Below are 22,486 nucleotides of genomic sequence, written 5' to 3' on the forward strand. Positions count from 1 at the left end.
CCTCACCAATCTAGCCATCTACAGTCACCCAATCTTGGGAAAATATGTGAAAAAGAAGAGCACAGTTGTTGCAGCAAAGAAACAAAACTCACAAAGGCCTTCAAAATTAGCTCTTTGTAAACTGGAAAACATGTCTGTAAAAATTAATTTTCAGCATAGAAAGGGCAACTTTTGAGGGAGTTTCATTTACTTTTATTTCAGTGTTACAGTTGTAACCATAAAAGCAGAAAACCTACTAGACTCTATCCAATTTGGTTTTTGCATGCTGAATGTCTTCTTTTAAAATGTTTTTCTAACATATTTGAAAGAACTTTTGTTATTTTGTTGTTGTTTTTAAATGTTTCATTGTATGTATGCTCTTTTCACAATAGCTCTCTATTTCTTGCATTTATGTAACTTTGTATCCATGAGATCTACAGACAACTCGGGAAATGAGGAACGTTCTTTCATTAAATCTCGGAATCTAGTCCTTTATATTCTATTATTATATTGTTGCTGTTGTTAGCATTTCTATGCTGCCTTTTATCCAATACAAGGTCCATAAGGTGGCAAACGTACAAAATATTAAAAATATTTCAGTAATTTTAAACGTTTAAAAATAGAGTTTAAAATGCATATAAAAATTTTTGGATTAAAGTTGTAATTGTAATCATGATGGAGCTTAAGCAGTCTGCTGATCCCTAGGTTATAACGCCATAAAAATCCATTTTGTTTGTTTATAATTTTAACGCTGTATAGAGATCATTTGTGTAATTCCATCTTAGTTCTAATAACTTCTCTGTTGATAGTTGTTTAGTTTTGGAATTCATATACAATTTGGCCTTATCTTGTTTCCTATGTTAATAGGGCCCTGTTGGCTTCCCTGGTGATCCTGGTCCCCCCGGTGAACCTGGGCCTGCTGTAAGTATCTTAACATGTATTTGAGTAACAATTGCTTCAGTGGAAGTTGGAGCTTCTGTAGGTACTATTCACATTGGCTACATTTTCATTTATTATTTACAACATATACCACTTTTCTAACCAATGAGGACTACCAAGACAGCTAGTGTTTAAAATGAACATAAAAGCATAATAAAAATATGACATAAAACCAATAGAGCTAACATGTATCAAAGAGAAAGCAGAACATTAAAACATTTAGTAGGAAAGAGGGATCAGTGAATGAACATTGGAGAGGACGGAAAGTCTTCAGCCATGTAGGTATAGATAGTCATGAAGAGGAATATCCCTGGGAAGGGAGTGCTATAATTTTGGCACTACAACTAATAAGGCCCTTTCTTGGGTTGTCACTCTTCTAGTCTCAGAAGGCTGAAATAGGGCCTCAGACTATAGTGGTCAAGTAGTCTGGGGCCCTATTTGTGCAGAAGTCCTTAAGGTATGTTGGTCTCATAATATAGGGCTTTAAAGGTCAATGCTAGCAATGAATTCAGCCCAGGAGCCAGTGAAATGGACCAAGACTGGGATGATATAATCTCTGTGAGCCAGTCCTGCCTACATCCTGCCTGCAGCATTCCTTACTAGTTGAAGATTCTGAACTCCTTTCAAGGGCAGCCCAATCAGAGCACATTACATCAATCTAATGTAGATGTTAGCAGAGCATTCACCACAATGGCCAGATCTTTTCTGCCCAGGGCAGAGTCTGCACTTACTTTGTGTATTCCATTGTCAATCCTGTTGAATTCATATAGATTTAAACTTGAGTCTTCCTCTCCCCCCCCCCTTCCCCATTGAAACAGGAAAGTGTTCTGCACGTGGTTAGGGAGGCTCAGAAAAGTGGGGAGGAGGCAAATGGAGACTCTTTCTTTGTTTTCTTGAATGGGGGAAGAGGATCAAAGAAGTCAGAGGAGGGCGGAAAAAATCTTTTCTTTTTTTGAAGGGGGGGGAGGATCAAAGAAGGCAGAAAAAAAATCCAAGACCTAAATAAGTTGAGAGAAATTAGGAGCTTCTCCTTTAAGGCAAGTTTGTCATATGGCCACCTGTGGCCAATAACAGGTCCTCAACCATGGAGGAGAGCCCAGATTCAAAACAGCCTTTAAATATTGAGGATTAAAAGCACTGTAAGATATTGCACAATAAAGGTAGGGTCACTCCGGATCAATCCTTCTTACTGCAGAAGGAAATTTTAAATCGCCCCAAATCCAAACGGAAATCACATTCTGTGTAGAGAGCAGGGACTGAATCGAACTGGGATTGGAATAAAAGCTCTGTGCAGTTTACACCCAAGAAAAGCCACAGCTGATTAAACAGCGGGTTTTTTTAGAGCTCACCATGGCAAGTAATTCTGGCCTATTTGCTGTAAAGTTTCATGAAAATTGCTTTTTTATTATTCACATGAGTAGCCTTGTTGGTTTGAAGCAGTGGAAAAAAGAGTCCAGTGGCACCTTTAACGCCACCAAAGTTTCTTCAAGTTACAAGCTTTTGCATGCATGCACGGTTCTTCAGATAGCTGAAGAAGTTTGCATGCACATAAAAGCTTATACCTTGAATAAAACTTGGTTGCTGTTAAAGGTGCCACTGGACTCAAATCTTGAAAAATATGGAAGCGAAGATCTGATCTTATGCAGATCTAATGCCACTGTGCTCATGCTTTAAATAAGCAGTATTTTTTTTCCATTTCAGCTAGTGTAGCAAAAAATGTCAAGTCCATGCATTATCTGGTGCATTTCTACTATTGAAACTAAACAGAGCTCTCCCTTTAAGCTGAGAACTATCTATCAGCCACTCTAAACTCTTCAGAGGAAAAGGAAAATGTGTACAGTAAATGAATAGGTTTTAATAGCACTTTCTGAGAATCTATAGTGGTCCTCAAAAGCATCTCATTTTTCTGGGTAGGTCATAAAGTTCAGTCGTGCTAAATTATATGAACCTACTTTCCTTTCTTTTTTTGGCTCTTGTAGGGCACTGATGGTACAGGAGGAGACAAAGGTGAAGATGGTGACCCAGGTCAACCTGTAAGTATATTGGGGGAGGGGGATTCTTAATAGGAAAAAAGAATAAGCAATCCCTGTAGATGGCTAACACTAAATGACTTTCCCAACTAATTTGATAACCAGAAAGACACATAGCATTTTTCCAAATTAACCTTGGTTTGTATACCACAGCACTATGCTAAGATCAGTCACAACAGGGCCAGATATCGTGCTTTGGGTACTCCACGGACATACAGGAAATATGATGGGAATGCCGTCATGGACTTAGAAGGGTATAACTGTACTTAGAACTATATTATCAGATTTATGTGTGGAGAAACTGTAGGAAGTTTTTTAAAGAGAATTTGTCAACTGCTCATGCTCAGTGGAATTTATGACTTTTTTTTTTTTAGTGGTAGATTCTATGCACTATCTCAAACTTTTGAAAATACCATCAGTTTTGGAAACAATTTGCCAAATAGCATAGGGGATGTGCTTTTCAAGAAACACAAGCTCAGAGACCCCTTGAGCAGGGGTAGTCAACCTGTGGTCCTCCAGATGTCCATGGACTACAATTCCCATGAGCCCCTGCCAGCAAACGCTGGCAGGGGCTCATGGACATCTGGAGGACCACTACCCCTGCCCTTGAGTATATGGAAATAGTTAGAGCCAAATATAATGAAACTGTAATTGCAGAGGGAATTTTCCGCATATTTTGATATTGTGGAGTACTGAAAGGCAGGAGACGCAATCAGAGAAGGTACAGTGGTAACTCTGTAGTACATTTTACAGAAGAAGAAGAACTGCAACTCTGTTGAGTGCTGAGGAAGCCAGTTGATCAAACAACATGGATATCCTTATCCATTGTTGTTCCTCTATATATTTCTGAAACAGCCTAGGGGGTGGGACGTGTCCAGCTGTCCAAGTTGGAATAGGGCCAATCAGGGTGCAGCCAGCTTTGCCCTGATTAGCCCTGCCCCTGCAGCTCCCGCCCTCCATCCTTGAACTCTAGCCTCTTTGCTCTCAGAGCCTCAGTGCCTGGAGAGGCCCTGGGCAAAGGGTCATGGTGGAGGGCCTCCTAACAAGGGCCTCTTGGCCTGCTAGGCCGGGGCTGCTGACGAGGGCCTCCCAGCCTGTTGATTGCTCGTTAAGGACTGCTAAGGAGCTGACTAGCTGACTGCTAAGGAACTCTGTCCCAGGCCTCCTAACAAGCTGCCCAGCTCCCGTTCAGCTCCCACCCACCCCACTTGATCTGGTTGCAAGCTGCCGCCCAAGGCCACCTTAAGCTGCCTGGCCAGGGGAGGGGAACCTTTCAAGGTCCATTCTTAGGAACGGGCTTTGAAGCTAGTATATCATAAAAGGCTTAAGCATGATGGAAAGGGACAGCTTGTTGACCTTTGCCAGTTATTTCTTAAAATTAAATGGCTTACTATTTCTTATTATAGTCACAAAGGATGCCAAATCAAACATGCTTCAAATAGTCTTCATTGTGATACTCTTTTTTTCCCAATAGCACTCACTAGAAACTCTTTTTTTTTCAATAGCACTCACTAGAACATACTGATAAATTTTTTATTGCAGGGTCCACCAGGTCCTTCAGGTGAAGCAGGCCCTCCTGGACCACCTGGAAAGAGAGTAAGTCCTCTACAGTTTTTTCTTGTCATTTGATCTTAATAATTGTTTTCATTTTGTTTTTTTACCAATGCTGAATATTCTGAACTGTTACAATTGGCCATTTCATGGTTGAGATAATGCAGATTGATTCAAATGTTTACATACCCATGAGCACGCTGCAAAAACTTTAAATACAACCAAAGTTAAGAATTTCCATCACCTTCACCTGTAATTAATAAATTGTACCATGGTTGCGTATCATTTTGATCCAGAGAAATGCAGTTCTTCACCACAGGCTAATCACTATGTTATGTCCCACTTGGAATTTTTGCTGTTTCTCTGGAACAAGGGAGTTGGTAAGCACTTGACTGGTCAATATGCATGGCTGGTGCATTTGCTTTCACAGTCACATGATTTAGACACCTGATCCACCATTTGAAAGAATGTTCACATTCTTGTAATAGTCATTGTTATGACTTCTCTAATAGATTGGTCCTAGAAAATGTAAGATACTTTGTGCTACAACTCATGGCCCCTTTTATTGGAACATTTTGCAACTTCAGATCCATGAAAAGCTGTGCATGTGGCATGTGTATACCTGTGTTTAATCACAGATGCTCCTAACAAAGTGATTGAGTTGATTGTTTCTTTTAGGCCTCTGTAGATACTTCAGGGTAAGGCAGAGATCTAAGCCTATATGGAAGCATTTGATGGCATGTTTACTTGCGTAACTTGAACATTCAAAGTATAGGCATTAAAAATGATCAGGAACTGAGTTTGGTGGTATTTAAGAAGATGTGTTATTTTCCATTGATTTTTACAGAAATTGTACATTAGTTGTGGCTTCCATTTCCTTAGAAGAGTCCCTTGATACCACTGACCTCCATGAATAGTATACTTAACCTACATTTTTCAGCTTAACTGAGTTATGGATTACAGCATTAGGGAAAATGAGCAATTAGTGTATGTTAGAGCAGCATCAACATAGCTATAATACATGTTGAGTGCATTATATAATGAGTACATGACAATTTTATATTTTAAGAAAGTGTAGTGCAAATGAATTATTCAGCTCATATTTTCTAGGATCTCCTCTAAAAGGAAAAAAAAGGATGTTACTCATTAGGGCATGCTAATTCATTTAAATTAGAGCTGCAAGCTTTGATCAGTTTAATTGTTACATTAATCAACTAAAGCTTTATCTGATTAATCCGTAAATGATAAATTTTAATATGTGAGCTATGAGTTAAGCATCCCCTTAACTCTTAAAACTATTTTGGTACCAGTATGTTTCTGCAATAGAAGATGAAATATAAAATAATTAAAAGGATCTTTGTTCTAATCATAGAATCATAGAGTTGGAAGGGGCCATACAGGCCATCTAGTCCAAAGCCCTGCACAACACAGGATCAGCCCAAAGCATCCTAAAGCATCCAAGAAAAGTGTGTATCCAACTTTGCTTGAAGACTGCCAGTGAGGGGGAGCTCACCACCTCCTTAGGCAGCCTATTCCACTGCTAAACTACTCTGACTGTGAAAAGTTTTTTCTTGATATTTAGCCTATAATGCTAAATGGTAACTTTTGTTTGTTGCCTTATACGTTATTTTATACTTTACTATCTCAAAAAAGCACCAATATAGATCATTGGCAGTATACAAATATATTTAAAATTTAATTGATTAATTCATCAGCTAAAAGGCAGGTGATTAATCAACTAAAATCATTTTCCTGGTTGCCAGCCAAATAAAAATGCAGTTTTACAGATTTATTTCAACTTGGAGAAACAAGTAAGCCTGAGAATACTTGCCAATTGCACAGTAATTGCAATAAAACCTTTTAAAAATAATTAAAATGTTTACAGTCTGCGGCTGCTGCTCCACTGGCCTCATTCCTGAGAATAACCCCACTTGGCCAGGTTGACTGGCATACAATCAAAATACTCTAATCAGCTATCTGGTATTACTGGCATGCTTGCTTCAAGTGAAATCTGGAAAGAACTGCAGGTTCATATGTATTTGCCTCCTGGGATTCTAAAAATCCTAGAAGTCAATTACATTTCTTCCCGTACATAAAAGTAGAAGCATTGACTTGCATGGTTGGGAGATGTGGGCTAAGAGAATATGCAGTCACATAAAATAAGGCCACAATATTATTAACCAATACATGCCAGGAGTGTTGGCATGGCATGAGGTTAGGAGCCCTACCGTAGACAGCCAACTACTGCTACTACCCCATGCTACAATGGCTCCCCTAGGTCCCACACCAGTTCCCAGCCAGGAATGTGGGTCCCATGAGGGGCAAGTGGAGAGGAGAGGAGGGAGGCCCATTTTGATGTTACATAATGCTCATTTTGGCCTCAATTGTAAGCCTGGTAGAACAGCGCCATTTTATAGCTCCAATAGGGCCCAGATCTTTGCTGGCAGCTCATTCCACCATAGGCCAAAATGGCCCTGGTTCTGGTTGAGGCCAATTGTACTTCTTTGGGGCTGGGAACCACCAACAAATTAGTATTAAATGAGCACAATGCTTTTTGGAGAACATACTTGGAGAGGTAGTCTCTCAGATATATGGGATCTGGACCATGTAAAGCCTTAAAGTTTAAGACCAACATCTTAAACCTGACTCAGAATTTGACTGGCAGCCAGTGTAGTTGCTGGAGGCCAGGTCAGATATCTGCCCTTCATAGGATCCTCACGAGGACCTGAGCGGCTGCGTTGTGTACCACGTGTTATTTTCAGATTGAGGCCAAGGGAAGACCCATGTAGAGCAAGTTACAATAATCTAACCAGAAGATGACCGCTCCATGGATCTCTGTGACTAAGTGCTAGATGGAAAAATGCCTGCTGAGCTATCCTTGTGACTGTCTATTGTAAGGGTCACTCCCAGATTCCTGACGGTGTTTGCAGCCTACAGTTGCGCCCCATCAAGACAGGGAAGCCTAGCCATCCTCATGTCCTTGCATTGGTAGAATGCTGTACTGTTAGCAAACAGAACCTAGTCAACCCAGCATTTATAAAATGAAACTTAATCCCTAATAAAGTGCTTTTTAAAGCACCAAATAGAAAGGAACTGCTTTAGAAAAACAGCAAGTGTTTTAGTAATGCCTGAGAAGTTGATAGGTCTGTGATTATTCTGCCATCATTTATCTTTTGATCATTTGAAGCTTTACAGATGCATACCTTGAATAATCTCTGTAAATGTGTCGATAGGTAAACTTTCTTTATCAAGCAATCAGATGAATATTTTGCATTTTTAAACACACACACACACACAGAGTGAGCATTATTAAACATAAGCTAGATCTATTTAACAAAATGCGTTAAACTGTTCTGTATAATAGGCTTGAGAGAGCTGACATGCTTAATTTAGTTTTATCTATTTTACACAATAATCTATTTGTTCCACCTACTTAGTGCACATTTATAATGCTGAAAATAATTACTATAGCATTAGTAATCTTATCACTAGAAATATATGAAGATTAGCAGTAATGTTTGTCAGAGCTGAGCCAAGGCACTATTGCAATAATTGAAAAGTTCCTTAGTTATTCAGTGACATTTTTCTGCCCCCTTGAAAGTTTGCCTGTTTTTTTTTTTGCCCATGTACTGAGCAGCAGAAGGAAGTGTTCAGAAGCTTCCACAGCTGCAGAAAACTGTGCAGAATAGGAGGTAGCCTCGTGGAAATCTCACAAAATTTGATCGCTGTCAAGGTATGCGGAGCTTGTCAAGAAAGATCTTACTCCAGCCCAAATGAAACCAGATTTACAGTTACATGGGCTGGATGAAAGATTTGTAGAGGGACCAGGCAGGTGGGTTGATGAGCTTCTCTAAGCTTGCTCAGTCAGGAACTTTACTCCCAAGGATCAGAATTTTCAAGAGCTGCCCCCTATGCTAACTTCAGTGATGGCAAATGAATCTGTTTTATTGTGAAGATAATGTCTCCTAAACTATTTGCATTCACATTTTTCTCCACGCCCAATCCTGCCGAATTCTAATCGATCTGAACCCAGATCCTGCAACAGATCTGCAGTGTTCCTTTTTTCTGACTCGAAACAGCCTTCACCCAAATGCTATCTTCTGCACTTGAATTGTTCTAATTTTAAGTCTTCTATTGCCTTCCTGCTTGATTGAGGGGGGCGGGCAGCTACATAACAGCACCTGTAGGTTCATTTCAGCAAGAGTGTGGGGGAGGGAAGCAAGGGGGCTGTAAAGCTCCAGCTGGCTGGAGAGAGGTTTATTTCCAGCCTTTTGTCCCCCTACTCTACAGTCAGAGCAAGCCAAGGGAGGGGGAAATGCCATAGCATCAGGCAACTTGTTGATTTTTGTTTTTCTGACTGGCTCTGACTGCCAGACCAAGCGGGGGAGGGGGTAAGTGGAAGTGAAAGCCTCAGGGAGAACAATGGAGGCTCACCTGGGCTGGGGGTGTGGGGAGAAAATCCTAAAGGCAAAAATCTGCATGAGGAAGAATGGGCCTTTCTCCAATTAAGCGGATCATTTCCACTCTTGGATATACTGGGGAAAAGGTGGCATCAGTCTAAAGGGAGGACAGGAAGTTGCAGATGCAATAATTAACCCAATTGACAACAGACTGAAAATCAAATCAGGTGAAGATTTCTCTTTTAAATTTGAGCTGATAGATAAAAAGCCCAGTGCAGATAGGACCGTAGTCATAGCCAATCATAAACGTGCCTGCCAAACACTGCATTTGGGACGGCATTTCCTAAACAGACACACACTTTATTCCATTTTGCTACAAGCCCTGAAAAATTGTTGAATGGTTAAAATGTTTGCTTGTTTGTTTTTTATTCCTATACCACCCTCCCTAAAGAACACCCCATCTTTGGTGCAGCTGGGGTCATAATCAGTGGCTTATAGTGAAATGTGATACTCTAAGAATGAAAAATAAAATTCAGTCTGTAATTTGCAGTTCTCAAATTTCCTGAAAGATCAGGGATTCCAACCTCCAGGGGATCCCCTGGAATTATAGATCATCTCCAGAATGCAGAGATGAGTTCCCCTGAAGAAAAGGAATGCTTTGGAGGGTGGTCTCTAAGGTATTGTACCTCATTGTGGAAAGCTATGCAACTGAATTTGTTTTTCCACCTCCACTATGACAGACAAAGCAAATATTTGATGTTTAGATGTGGCTGCCCTTTGGCCTACACATATACATTGCATTCATCGCCATTTCTTTTTTACAGTGACATTCCTATTTCTTTTCTATACTCTGTCCTTATTTTACTTTTTGCGTTTTCCCCAAAGACAGGCTGCCTTTCTTCCCTTCTTTTGGCTCTGTCAAAATCAATGTATTCCTTTACATCCCACTACCATAATCAATTAGAGTCATCTACCAAATCCATTAAATCAGCAGTACCATTATTGACACTTAAATTTTGCCTTCAAAATCCTCAGGAATTAATTAGTGCAGACTCTTAGTAATATTGAATAAGAGAGGGGGTTAATATGTTTTCTATGAAACCATTGTTGTGAAAATAACTATTTAATATCATCCTGAACGTGGACAAATGTTGAGTAGTTCACAGGATACAGTGCAGACCAGACATAAACAGTCAGATTCAGTAAATTACCATTGCTTCTAGAATTTCACACAATCCCTACTTTTAATACTTTTCTTTTGCATGTTTTTTTGGGGGGGTTGCTTTCAAACAACCTATTAACCTTGCAAAACTGATCTGAAAAAATCTCTTCATGGTGACTTAATGGATGGAGGCCCAGGCCACAAATGCTGCCCACCAGGCTTTCTCCCATTGTCACCAAGCATAGCGGTGCACCATCTGGCCACTGTGATCCACACAATGGTCACCTCCATACTTCCTCTATGCAGAGCTACACTTGAAGCTGATCCAGAAACTCTGATTGGTCCAGAATGCAGTTGCAGGGGTCCTTACTGGGACTCTGTGGAGAGCCCATATGCAACCCAACTGCATTGGTTCTAGATTGGGGACAGAATCAGATTCACGATTCTGGTTCTTACCTTTTAATCCATAAAGGGTCTGGGAACTTCATATCTTTGGGACTACTTCTCCCATCATGCCTCCCAAAATGGCATTAAGGTCCAGCAACCAAAATCTGCTTAGGATCCCTTGTCCTAAAGACATCAAACTGGTCTCAACCAGGGCCCGGGTCAGCCTGGTGGAATACTCTGCCAAATGAGAACAGAGATCAGTGGGATCTTAAACAGTTCTGCAGGGCATGCAAGACACAGCTATTCTGCCAGGCCTATAGCTGAGGCCTGATTTTTGACATCTGATCTCACTGACCTCTCTGTCTTGCACATGCCAAACTATAACTTTTAGGGAGGTTACTCCATGCCCTCCCTTCCCATGATAGGAATCTTATGGACAATCTTGGAGTCTCATGTTGGACATTTTAACTGTATTAGATTTTATTATTGTATTTTAGAATTCCATTTGTGATTTTAGATATATTGTGATCCACCCTGCGTCTGCTGAGATAGGGTGGAATTAAAGTTTAAACAGTAAATAAATAAAATACACCCAAAATAAAAGACTTGCAAAAACTACTGTTTAGACTGCAGAAGTTTACAGACTAACATATCAATTACCAGTACTGCTAAGTTGTATATTTTAGTAGTCGTAGTAGTAGTAATAGTAATATTAGTAATATTTTTATATTACTAATATAAATGCTCATTATATTACTAATATAATTCCAAATGCTCAGAGTGGGTAACATAATAAGAAACTATGCGGTTTTGGATGCAGGAGAGCATCCTGTTCTGCTTATATACTTTGTATGCCAGTGGAGTCCTGGGAAAAAAACCTTATATGGAACTGGCACTTATACATAGACACAGTTCATTGAAATTTTTCACTGATATGTACTCTCAAGTACAAGATAGCAGTACCAGTCACTGCCTGTATAAGCCATCTACAGTAGGGATAATATTTCCTGGAAGTTGAACTTTCTGAGTTGCTTAACATACCACTGGCATATCTAGCTCAGGGATATACAGCTTTTCACAATTAGTGTCAAAGCATGGTAAAATTCAGAGCAAGAGATAAGCAAAGAACCAAGATGAGAACTTATTTAAAAGTTTGCTGATTTTATTGATGGTGGAGAGCATCCCATACAAATAATGTTAGGGAGGACTTGTGGCTCCATCCATCAACAGTGAGCACACACAGGATCTCACCGACACAATTGTTTTTGAACACTGGAGTACACCTGTGCATAGTTTGCACTTGAATTATTGGCAAGTTGGATTACTGGCAACTGCTTAACTCTATAATCCCCCTTTCTGCAAACCATTACTAAAATTCTCTTAAATACTAGAGGGGGAAAATACTTGCCTGCTATTCCCTTTGCATGACATTCTTGTATGTCGACTCTTCCAATATGCCTTCATTTAAATATTTGTTTTAAAAGAGAGACATTTGGTTCTGTACTGAGGTATATTTGACTCAGGGACCATAGGCTGCAGGCTCCTGATCTGGTTCAGCCACTGAGGTGGGCGGGTAACTGTAAATTTCCTGCATTCTGCAGGGGGTTGTACTGGATTCTATGTGCATTGATTGGTAGCAATATCTGCTACCTGAAATTCTTTATCTGGAGATGTCAGAGGTTGAGCTTCGACATTCTTCTAGAGGAATTTCTACATTCTTGAGCAGGGGTAGGCAAACTGTGGCCCTCCAGATGTGCATAGACTACAATCCCCATGAGCCCTTTCCAGCGAATGCTGGCAGGGGCTCATGGAAATTGTTGTCCATGGTCATCTGGAGGGCCACAGTTTGCCTACCCCTGTTCTTGGACTGCAGTGTAAAAACATATACGCACAGTTGTGTAAGAGTGTATATTCTGACTATATGTAAGACGACATGCCTTCCATTTTTAAAACTTAGAATTAAGGGAAAATACTTGGTCAGGGAAATGCTAGACCTCTTCATATGTCATGCAGAATTACATGAAACATTGGTGGTGGGGGGGTGGGGGGGATCTAACAGTGATTTATGCTGGGCTTGTTTTTCCATTAGGGTCATATTGCTACCTCAGCAGGATATTTCTAGCACTTGTAAATGAGTTGGATTTCCTTTCCTCTCCTTGTGCAAATATACACAGAAAAACTCATAATACAGCAAGCAGTCATTTGATTGTAACAAATGTCTGTGTTATATTTATATTTCTTGTAAATAACAAATGATACTGTCTTGAAAAGTGCCTGTTTTTCAGTCAGCTGACTGATGGCTCTGAATAGCATTTGGAACATATTTTCGAGGAAATCTTTCAGCTGCGGAATGAGTCAAAGGTAGCAGCCTTAGGATGTTAACATACAATGGACCAAATGAGATTTCTATCCATTTTGTTGACTCCTGCACAGAATGTATAGATTTGATAAATGCTTCCACATCCAAGTGTAACAGAGTATACTAAATATTATCATGATTAAAAGGAGCCTCTCCATCTCGCAACAGAGATTCATATACATAAGCAGCACTTTGAACTGGTAAGTTGCGTGTAGCTGATGCACACCTGGTTTCATCCCCCTCCAATCCTGTTCAGTTGGCTGGATTCATTCCCTATGATTATAGCTATATCGGAGCTGGGAAGGGATTGGACTCATATATTAATTTCATATGCTTGTTTATGGGATCTTTTTTGCTAGTTAAAATTTTACCAAATCCTTAAAAAATTCCTAAATGGGGGGAGAGTAAAATAAATGACAATTAGCTGTCTTTCTTTTGCAAAAGTACCATCTGTGAAATGCCAGCAATCAGAGGGTGTTACAAGAGTGGCTCATTTATCCACTTTGCATTCAGTGCAGAATTGGCACTGTTTGATAACGAATGTATCCCCTTTGTTTAGTAATCATGATTCATTGTATTTATAATCTAGCGATCACAGTATTCTTAAACTGTGCTAATTGATGTTGCAGCTGCATCGCTGGATTATGCACAAACTCCCTCCCACACACACACACACGCACAAACCCCTATTTATAATTATTGTGAAGTTCTTTCATGGCTCCTCATATAAGAAGATAGTTGCTTTAACCCTCTTAGAATCCTGCTTGAAGTGGGTCTTGGGAAGTGAATGGGATTTGTTAATTGCTTTGTCATGGCATATGATTCTGTTACAAAGCAAGAAACAAGGATCTGCTCAATATGCTCAATAAAACGCTACTCATGTCAGCTGATGGGTGTACGTATTTTTCAAACACCTATTCAGACTTAATATTTCAATATATAGTTATAAATATATATCTAAATAAATAGCTAAACATGTAATCTATAAAAAAGTATTTTCTGTCCTTATAATTATCCCAAGTACATTTTTATGTTACTTTTATTAAAGGTTTGATAAGTAAACATATTTGGAATGAGCGTTACACTTTTAAAAAATCATTAATCCCAGTCCTTAAATTCACATGTCACCCACTGTGAGCTTCAGCTAAAGGTTCCTGATTTAATGCAAAATTAAGGCATTTTACATAATGAGATAACAGCTACAGAGCTATCTTTAATATTGCTGCAAATGAGGAGATCTTTTTATATACAGTATTACCATGAGCAATGCTCCCTCTGTTTGTTTCCCCTGCTGAGTGGAGCAGTTCACATCCTGCGCATAATATTACTGCTGTAATCTTAAAATGAGCAATGAGCAGCGCAAGACCCAGAGCAGCTCCAGACTGCTGCTGAGTTGGGCTTCCTGTGCTAATGAGTGGCCCCGCATGTACACAGTTTAGAGGGAACACTGAGCATAAGTATTTCTTTATTTAATTCCATTTATATACCGCCCCGCCCCCCAGTAGGATGGCCCAGGGCAGTGTACAGCATCAATAAAATAATATAATTAAAATAATACACATTGAATCAATTTAAACCCATCTTTATCTAACATCAACATCAATCACCACTAGTATTTCTAGTGCCACCTCTTTGAATAGTTCTGTTGTCAGATCAAGATGTAGGCATGGGAGTGTTTTTTTAAAGGGGGAGGGCATTAGATGTTATCAGATCACTGGCCCAATCAAAAGCTTGGTGGAAGAGCTCCATCTTACAAGCTCTGTGGAACTGTATCAGTTCTCTCAGGGCTCAGATCTTCTCCAAGAGCTCATTCCCCCAAGTAGGGGCCAGGACGGAAAGCATCCTTGCCCTGGATGAGGCCAGACATACTTCCTTGGGGTCAGGGACTACCAGTTGTTTGGTGTTTGCGGAGTGGAACACTCTACAGGGGACATAGGCAGAGAGGAAGTCCCAGGTAGTCTGGGCCCCAAAATGTGCATGGTTTTAAAGGTTAACTGGAAGCCAGTGCAGCACATGCCAAATATGGGCTCTCCAAGATTTTCTGGTCAAGTATAAGGATAGACCCATGTAGACTGAGTTACAGAACTCCAGTTCAGAGGTAGCCATCATATGGATCACTGTGACTAGGTGCTCTAAGGCCAGGTAAGACATTAGCAGTTTGACTTGGCAAAGATGGAAAAATACCAGCCGTGTTACTCTAGTAATCTTCACCTCCGTTGTGAGTGAGGTGACAAAGATCGTGTCCAATTTTTAAAATGCTAATTTTTTTAATGAGTCCAATAGAACCAAACAAAAAAAATTATTTATTTTGCACACGCTATTGTGTACCATTTAAGGGGGGGAGGGGAAGTCATTAGTGGTAGATCAGAACAGAGGGAAGCATCTGTACTGTCAATTCAAAGAAGAAACCTCAGGAATATACATGGGAGATGTGCTTACTAGTATCAGAAACAGAGACCTCAGTACTCTAATACAGAGGAATAAAAACCAAGAGGACACATGGGCAAGACTGAGTACAGCAAGCAAAGTACAAGGCATATGTGAAGGCAGAATATAATTGGATTCAAATTCCATGAAAATGTGGTCTGATCCTCTCCCCTCATCAAGAAAGGGGGAAGATACTTTATGTTAGCTCAGAAAGGGGGCTTCCTGTTTGGAAGAGGTTGTGGAGGAAGGAGTTTCTGGAGCTTGGGAATTTCTCTAAATAAGCAAAAGAAAATGTTAAAGGAAATATAGATTACCTAAACAAAAACTGAAAGAGAGCAGGCAGTCCCAAAGTGCCCTGCCTCAAATCATATTAAAAGGAAACCTAAAAGGACTGAAATAATGAGAGTGATTAGTTTTAAAGGAATGTTGATTCAATTAACAGTCTTGTGTAAAAATATACTTCAATTAATTTGCCAGGTAATTCTGACTGAGAGTTTAGAAACCCCAGTACTTCAGTGTTTCTCTGTCTCTCTGGACTGTTCTTGTGTTCCTGGTGATTGAATCAATATGAGTATACCTTGCTCCTGAGTCCTGCATAGGTGCAAGAGACAAGGATGAGCTGATGGTGGAGCTTAAGATGGAAGAAGAAAGAAACAAGACAAATAAATATGGAGGTTTGATGGCAACAACAGAATTTCTGGCTTAAGACATACAGAGCAGGACATTTTTCTTTTGTAAGCTCCAGTATGTGGGATCCGTATCTCAAGGAGTTTTCCTGACCTCCCCACTTTTGGTTTTCCAGAAGCTATTAAGATGTCTTCTGTTCTGAAAAGCCTTTAGTAGCTTTATCACTTGAACTTTTTCTATGTGTTGGCCTCATATTGATCACTTTTGAATTACTTGAATAAGGCTTTGGACATTACCGTTTACAAGAGTACATTTCACTTTAAGGAAGGCCCATGGCCAAACTCAGATAGCGTGCTTTGTGGCTTTTTTGGCTAAGGCCTTAATTTAACCCTTCAGAATGATCATGGCTGATCTAATTAAACAATGAACATTGGTTTTGAGACTCAACTGCTTTGCCAAAATTTGTGTATCATGACAACAGTGGAATAAATCCATGCATTAACTACCTTTGAGGACTGCAGCAATTTCTAGCCTGATATTCTGTCTAATCAAACAGCTGCATATATACATCTTAAAGAAGAGATTTTAGAGTTTCCAAAATCTCAGTGCAGTCATCTTTGCTGACAGATTACTGATAATAGTAGATAATAATGTGCTTTCCTGCACTAAAAGGTAGCTGTAGAGGAAAAACCAGGGGATATCTTGTGTTAAGAGTGTTTTGTTTGCTCACAAATAAGGCACTTGTGTGTGTATTGTATCTGTCCATGATAAACAGATTTTCTCCTCTTCATTTGGGGATACATTCCTTTCATTTTGCATGTCAAGACCCATTGTATTCTTTCAGATGCTTTTAAGCTCATTGTGTGTGGAAAGAGCTGCTGTACACAGAAAGCTTGCAGCACAATAGATCAATTCATCTCCAAGAAACACCATGACGATTTGACTTCTTACTGATACAGATGGATCCTCTTAATGGAATTTGCATTTCTGATGGTTGCTCTGATCAAATAAGTAGAAATGTGCACAGAAATTAATTAACACACTTCATACCCTGCCTTTTTTTAAGGGGGGAGAGGGGGACTGAGGACATCTAATGTAAATTGGTGGAAACAGACCAATGGCCTTTCTGTTTCTCCTTCCCGCTCCAGCTTAATGGCAGGATCTGAGCAGACACGGGCCAGGAGACTACTTGGGTTAATGAAAGAAGCACTCTCCCTCCCTTTCCTTCCCTCTGCACACATGTCCCAATGTTTAATACAGGCTTTCTCAAACAGGGTTTCATGAAACCCTGGGGGGGGGGAGGTTGATGGTTTTGGAAGGGTTTCCCAAATGGGTGGGAGTTAATTTTTTATATATTTTTTTGAAATTGTTGAACGTTTATTAGGTGATATGACCAGATATGTTGACTGACTCTCCCCCCTTGGAAAAAGTCATAGAATCATAAAGTTGAAAGGGATCTCCAGGGTCATCTAGTCCAACCCCCTCCACAATGCAGGAAGTCACAACTACCTGCCTACCCACAGTGACCCAAATGGTCCCTTCATCAAAAATCTCCAGAATCCAGCCTTGCCTGGAGGAAATTAACCTACCATCCTACAGTAGCAATTAGCAATTCCCTCTTCTATATTCCATCTTCTATATTTGAAGATGTTTGTCATATCATCTCTTAGTCATCTTCTCTCTGAGCTACTGAGGAAGGCTTTCGAGGCAGAAACGCATATGGTCTTCTGTTGGTCATTTGATAATTATTATCAGCTTTGAATTGAATAGGAAATTATAACAATTTATATAAAACTTATTTTTGATGGATCTTAATGTAGCCTGATATTTAGGCCATAGATTTTAATTATTTTATTATCTGCATAAAATAGATTCCCCATGGTTGCAAATCCATCAAATTCTGTTCCACAGATACCCACTAGCCCTATTGTGACCATTCATGAGTCTAGATGTTTTAAGTCCCACCGCGCATCCGGGTTCTGAGAAGCTAACTCCCGGAACGTGCAATCATACTCAATTGCACTTTCATCCCCAGCAATATCTTGAGTTTCTAATATATGAGCAAAGTAACATCCCAAATGCCATCCTCATGCCGATACTCGGCAAAACCTTTTAGCCAATTATCAAAAGTCCTTTCAATAAAAGGAGCATCTTTATGCCGTTTTCTGTCCTTCTTGCTACCAGTATCCCTACCTTTTTCCTGGCCCTTTAATAGAGAAAAGAAATCAACAAAATAGCCTTCCAGGGCCCACTTGCGGATCTTGGTCCGCAAATTAACACTGGGTGGCGCGTCAGCAGTCTTATATTTTACTGGAGGGGCTCTATTCTTCTCAGGCACTCCTGCCTCATCCAGCAACCTGTTTGTGTTCATTCTGTGAAGTTCCATCCATTTTGGTATTCCGGGCACAAAAGCCCCTTCAGTCCAGTACCATCCCTCCCGCCAGACATCCGGCCCATCGTCCTAGGAGGAGGACTCACCTGACAACAGACTGCTACACAAAGACCGCCGTTTGTGCCCTTTGGATTTTGAATGCCTCTCATGCCTGGTTCCATCTTTTATTGCACATCGCGCCACTTCCTTAGAAGTGCGGCTTGTTCCCTCACCCGCAGAGCTGGATGGGCTGCTCCGGACCCGGTACTTCCCCTTGTCCTGCACCCAAGACATGTGTTCTACTGCCCTGGCATAGCCTTTCCAATAAATGCTGGACGATTTGCATCTTAAGACCTGGTTACTAGCCTGAGCATCCCCTTGATCGGACGAGACAGATGTGCTATCACTTTTGCCATCCGAACTAGTTGAAGAAGAGTCACTGGAGCTTGTTAATTCTAGAGCCTCCAGCCTTCTCCTGCCCTCATCAGCCCTGGAACAATGCTTGCGCTTGGTATCCGCCTTTTTATGGCCTGTTGAAGATCTTCCCCATCCCTGAGCTGGCCGCAATGGGGACCACCCACCATTAGATGAATTTGAACCAGCAGAACTGTTACGCTTTGAAGCAGCATGGGACCCTGAGTGCTTTCACTGAGACCCTGAATGCTTCTTTACCCCCAAAGACCGAGGGCCAGAATGGCTGCTGCACCCACTGCGTGCCCTGGCATGCCTAATGTCCTCCGGCCCTGCAGGAGTCCCATCCCCATCAGCGAGTCTCCTCCCGCCAGCCGCCAACAGTCCTGCCGACATGCGGCCTGCCAACCTTCCCCGGTGTGCTCCTCCCCGCCCCACTCGAGGAGTTGACAAGGCCAAGGCCTAGGCCTCCTGGGCCCGAGACGCACTGCTGCGCTGTAAAGCCCCCCCATGTGGCGGGGCTGAGTCATGATCCCCGTCGCTGCACTCTGCCTGGAGCCCCCTCTCCCCTTGGCCTGCTTGGCCCGGGAAACTCCCCTTGCTGCCATGCCCAACAACTGGCCCCTCAGCGTTTTTGCCTCCCCCCCTCCACAGTTTTCTTGCCCTCAAGAGGCCAAGCCTCCCAAGCCTAGGCTACATGGGCAGAGGGTTTTAGGCAAAGTTCCTGCCGCCCAAAAATCTTCTCCACTCGTTATTTTAATTATTCTTTAAAGTCCTAATGGGCTAAGGCAAGCCGATTGCTCACCCACGCTCCGGCAAGAGGCGGGAAAGCAATGGCCAGCGTCCCCTCAGGACGCTGAAAACCCCGCCCCAACCCACAGTGTGTGCACAAACCTACCGCAAGGAGCGCCAAGCTGCCGCTTCCTCTGCCTGCCCTCCCCCAGCCAACATGTGGCACCGGTGAATCCGTGCCACTCCATTAGCTGTGACTTGACAGCACTTCATGCACATAAAATATGCTAAGATTGTTTCTTCCTCTACTTTTATGCTGTTTTATGGAGAACAGAATATCAACAGATATATAAAACATACATTTTTAATCATATCATCATTTGAACTTTCACCAAAATTTAAACTATAACATTTTAGCCAAGGAACCAGATTGTTTTTGCGGTTGATTCACTTTGTCTGCTTTATTACTCATTGACATTTCAGATCATCTAAGCATAACTGCTGATCATATTTTTCTTCCATTTGATGTACATGTAAAATGTGCCTTGCACATTGGAAAGCCTTTGAAGAACTAAGGGGAAAGAAAGCAACTGGGAAATGTCCTTGACACAAATCTTCCTCTCCAGGGGACTTCTGGGACCCCAGGAAACTTTGGTGGCTTTACTCATCTTGCTTTGTTTTCCTTCTCTGTCAACTGCCAGTCAAATCTTCTAGGGATTCTTGTTTCTTAGAGATTTCTAAATATGCTCAATTATCATCAAACTATGAGGTTGGGGGTGTCTTTTAAATTTTCTAAGATTCCTTTTTCATACCTAGGGAGCCCTCGGAATAAGCGGTAAAGCCGGCCATGTCAGTGCCAGCTCTTGTTTTACTGTCTTATTGATAGGTATTTGGCAATCAGTCATGGCTAGAAGGGATGATATGTGAGCAAGCATTTTTCTCATATGTAACATTTTCTCCCCCCTGTGACAGGGACCTCCAGGAGCAGCTGGGGCAGAAGGAAGGCAAGGAGAAAAGGGTGCAAAGGTAAATGTTGTTTTTCATGCTACAGAAATAGCTTTAGCTTATTGTTTCTGATGTTTTGTGGTTGTAGAGACTATAAATCCATCATCTTTTTGTCCCTCCCTCTCTTATATTTAACATGTTAAATTAAGGATAATGGAGTGCTGTAAAGGCCAGTTCTTAGGGTTTAATTGAATTATGATGGGTGACCACTCAGCCACATTGCTTTGTCAACACGTCTGCACGAGCTGTGTCTACTGCATCTGCATTCAACAATATGCCATATTTGGCATTATCACATGAGAAACAATGCTCTGTGAATCGGCCCTACGTCCAGAGCTAATCAAAAGGTGGAAAAGCCCTGGAAGGGTTTCCCAAATGGATGGGAATTAATTAATTTATATATAAATATTTTGTTAAACATTTTTTAGGTGATATGAGGTGAAATGACTATATATTGTCATGTTGACCCACCCACCCTTCCCAAAATGCCAGTGATGGACCAGGAGAGGGTGGGAAGAGTAGGGGCCTGGCGTGGGTGCATACACAGCCATGTTTCCCAACCATATTCTGTGTGATTGTGCTTTTTCTGAAGTTTCTCAAAGTCTGAAGAATGTTTCAGGGGTTTCTCAATGGTAAAAAAGTTGAGAAAGGCTGTAGACACACAGCATTTATTCACATCTACCAAATAGGCGGCCAAACTGGCAGGGGATCATGGTAACTGTAATCCATGGACATCTGGAGAGCCACAGTTTGGCCACACCTGGGATAGTTCATGAAAAATAAAGAGGCTACAAGCATAACCCTGTAGGAGAGATGATTCTTACTGAAAACAGACCAGTTGAATTCAGTTCTTTGCTCTAAACAACTCATAGAAATTGAACTGAACAACTCAAAAGAAGGAATGAAAAGTTTCACACCTGTAAGATTTTGAACTTTGGAGTGCTGAATACTAAGCTTGAACATAAGGAACTACAATATCTTTATCTTTATTTATTTCTACAGTTAAATAATCAGTTAATGTAACTTTGTTCACCTGGTATATTTTTGTAGGGTGAACCAGGTGCAGAAGGTGCGCCAGGAAAAACAGGCCCAGTTGGACCTCAGGGTCCTGCAGGGAAACCTGGCCCAGAGGGACTTCGGGGTATTCCTGGACCTGTGGTGAGTGCAATGTCTGTAACATTTTTAATTGCTTTCTGAATGTTTTCCATATTGCGCTCTTACAAAAGAATCCTACATTTGTGTCTTCTGGGTAGGGTGAACAAGGTCTTCCTGGAACACCAGGTCAAGATGGCCCACCTGGTCCTATGGTGAGTACTGTTTTTATAGCGGGATTAATTTTTTCTATAAATGAGTTCTTAAATTATGTACCCTATATTAAGGAAACTATTAAATTCAAACCTAATGGACATGTCTGTCATATATTTTTTATTGTTCTTGGAATAAAATTGGGTACGAATTGATCCCAGAACTTAACAGAATCATAGAATCATAGAGTTGGAAGGGGCCATACAGTTCATCTAGTCCAATGCCCTGCTCAATACAGGATCAGCCTAAATCATCCAGGATAAGTGTCTATCAAGCCACTGCTTAGATTGCCAGTGATGGGGAGCTCAACACCATCTTAGGCAGCTGATTTCACTGGTGAACTACTCTGACTGTGAATGTAGCAAAGGATATGATTGGCTCTGGCATGTAGTGGAGCCATATTTGGTCTTGTTCTTCCCATATATATACAGAAGCATCCATTTTATCACATGGCAAGCAGCATCATTGTATCTCATTGAGCCAGACAAGTGGTGTTTGCAAATGTCAGGAAGACCTTGTCCAAATGAAACATATATTTATGACTCCTGGTCTTGAGTATGACATCTTAACCATTAGTGGCTCTTTTTTTAAAGAGCCGTGTAGACAGTTCTGTCTGGGCCCGGACAGCCACCCTGTCCAGGTGGTGTCCGGGTGGTGTCCAGGTCAATGGCCCAATCCGGACATGCCCAGCAAAGCTGGATTGGGCCGGCCCCTGGAGCACCTGCTCCTAGGAGACAAGTGTGCTGGCCAATCCGGAGGCACCCAGCAAAGCTGGGCGCTTCCGGATTGGGATGGCCCCTT

General features: G+C 41.2%; 1 protein-coding gene across 4 annotated transcripts in view; it reads left to right on the forward strand.

Moving 5' to 3' along the window:
* Nucleotides 1–22,486, forward strand: part of COL11A1 (collagen type XI alpha 1 chain) — a 272,666-nt gene that overhangs the window by 235,643 nt on the left and 14,537 nt on the right. For all 4 annotated transcript variants that reach the window (XM_077332842.1, XM_077332844.1, XM_077332843.1 and 1 more), the window contains 6 exons: nucleotides 847–900; nucleotides 2,898–2,951; nucleotides 4,491–4,544; nucleotides 20,348–20,401; nucleotides 21,431–21,538; nucleotides 21,634–21,687. In XM_077332842.1, coding sequence (XP_077188957.1) covers nucleotides 847–900; nucleotides 2,898–2,951; nucleotides 4,491–4,544; nucleotides 20,348–20,401; nucleotides 21,431–21,538; nucleotides 21,634–21,687 — 378 coding nt within the window. The remainder of the gene's footprint in view (nucleotides 1–846; nucleotides 901–2,897; nucleotides 2,952–4,490; nucleotides 4,545–20,347; nucleotides 20,402–21,430; nucleotides 21,539–21,633; nucleotides 21,688–22,486) is intronic.

The sequence above is a fragment of the Paroedura picta genome, chromosome 4 (genome assembly GCF_049243985.1).
Source record: "Paroedura picta isolate Pp20150507F chromosome 4, Ppicta_v3.0, whole genome shotgun sequence".
Classification (NCBI taxonomy): domain Eukaryota; kingdom Metazoa; phylum Chordata; class Lepidosauria; order Squamata; family Gekkonidae; genus Paroedura; species Paroedura picta.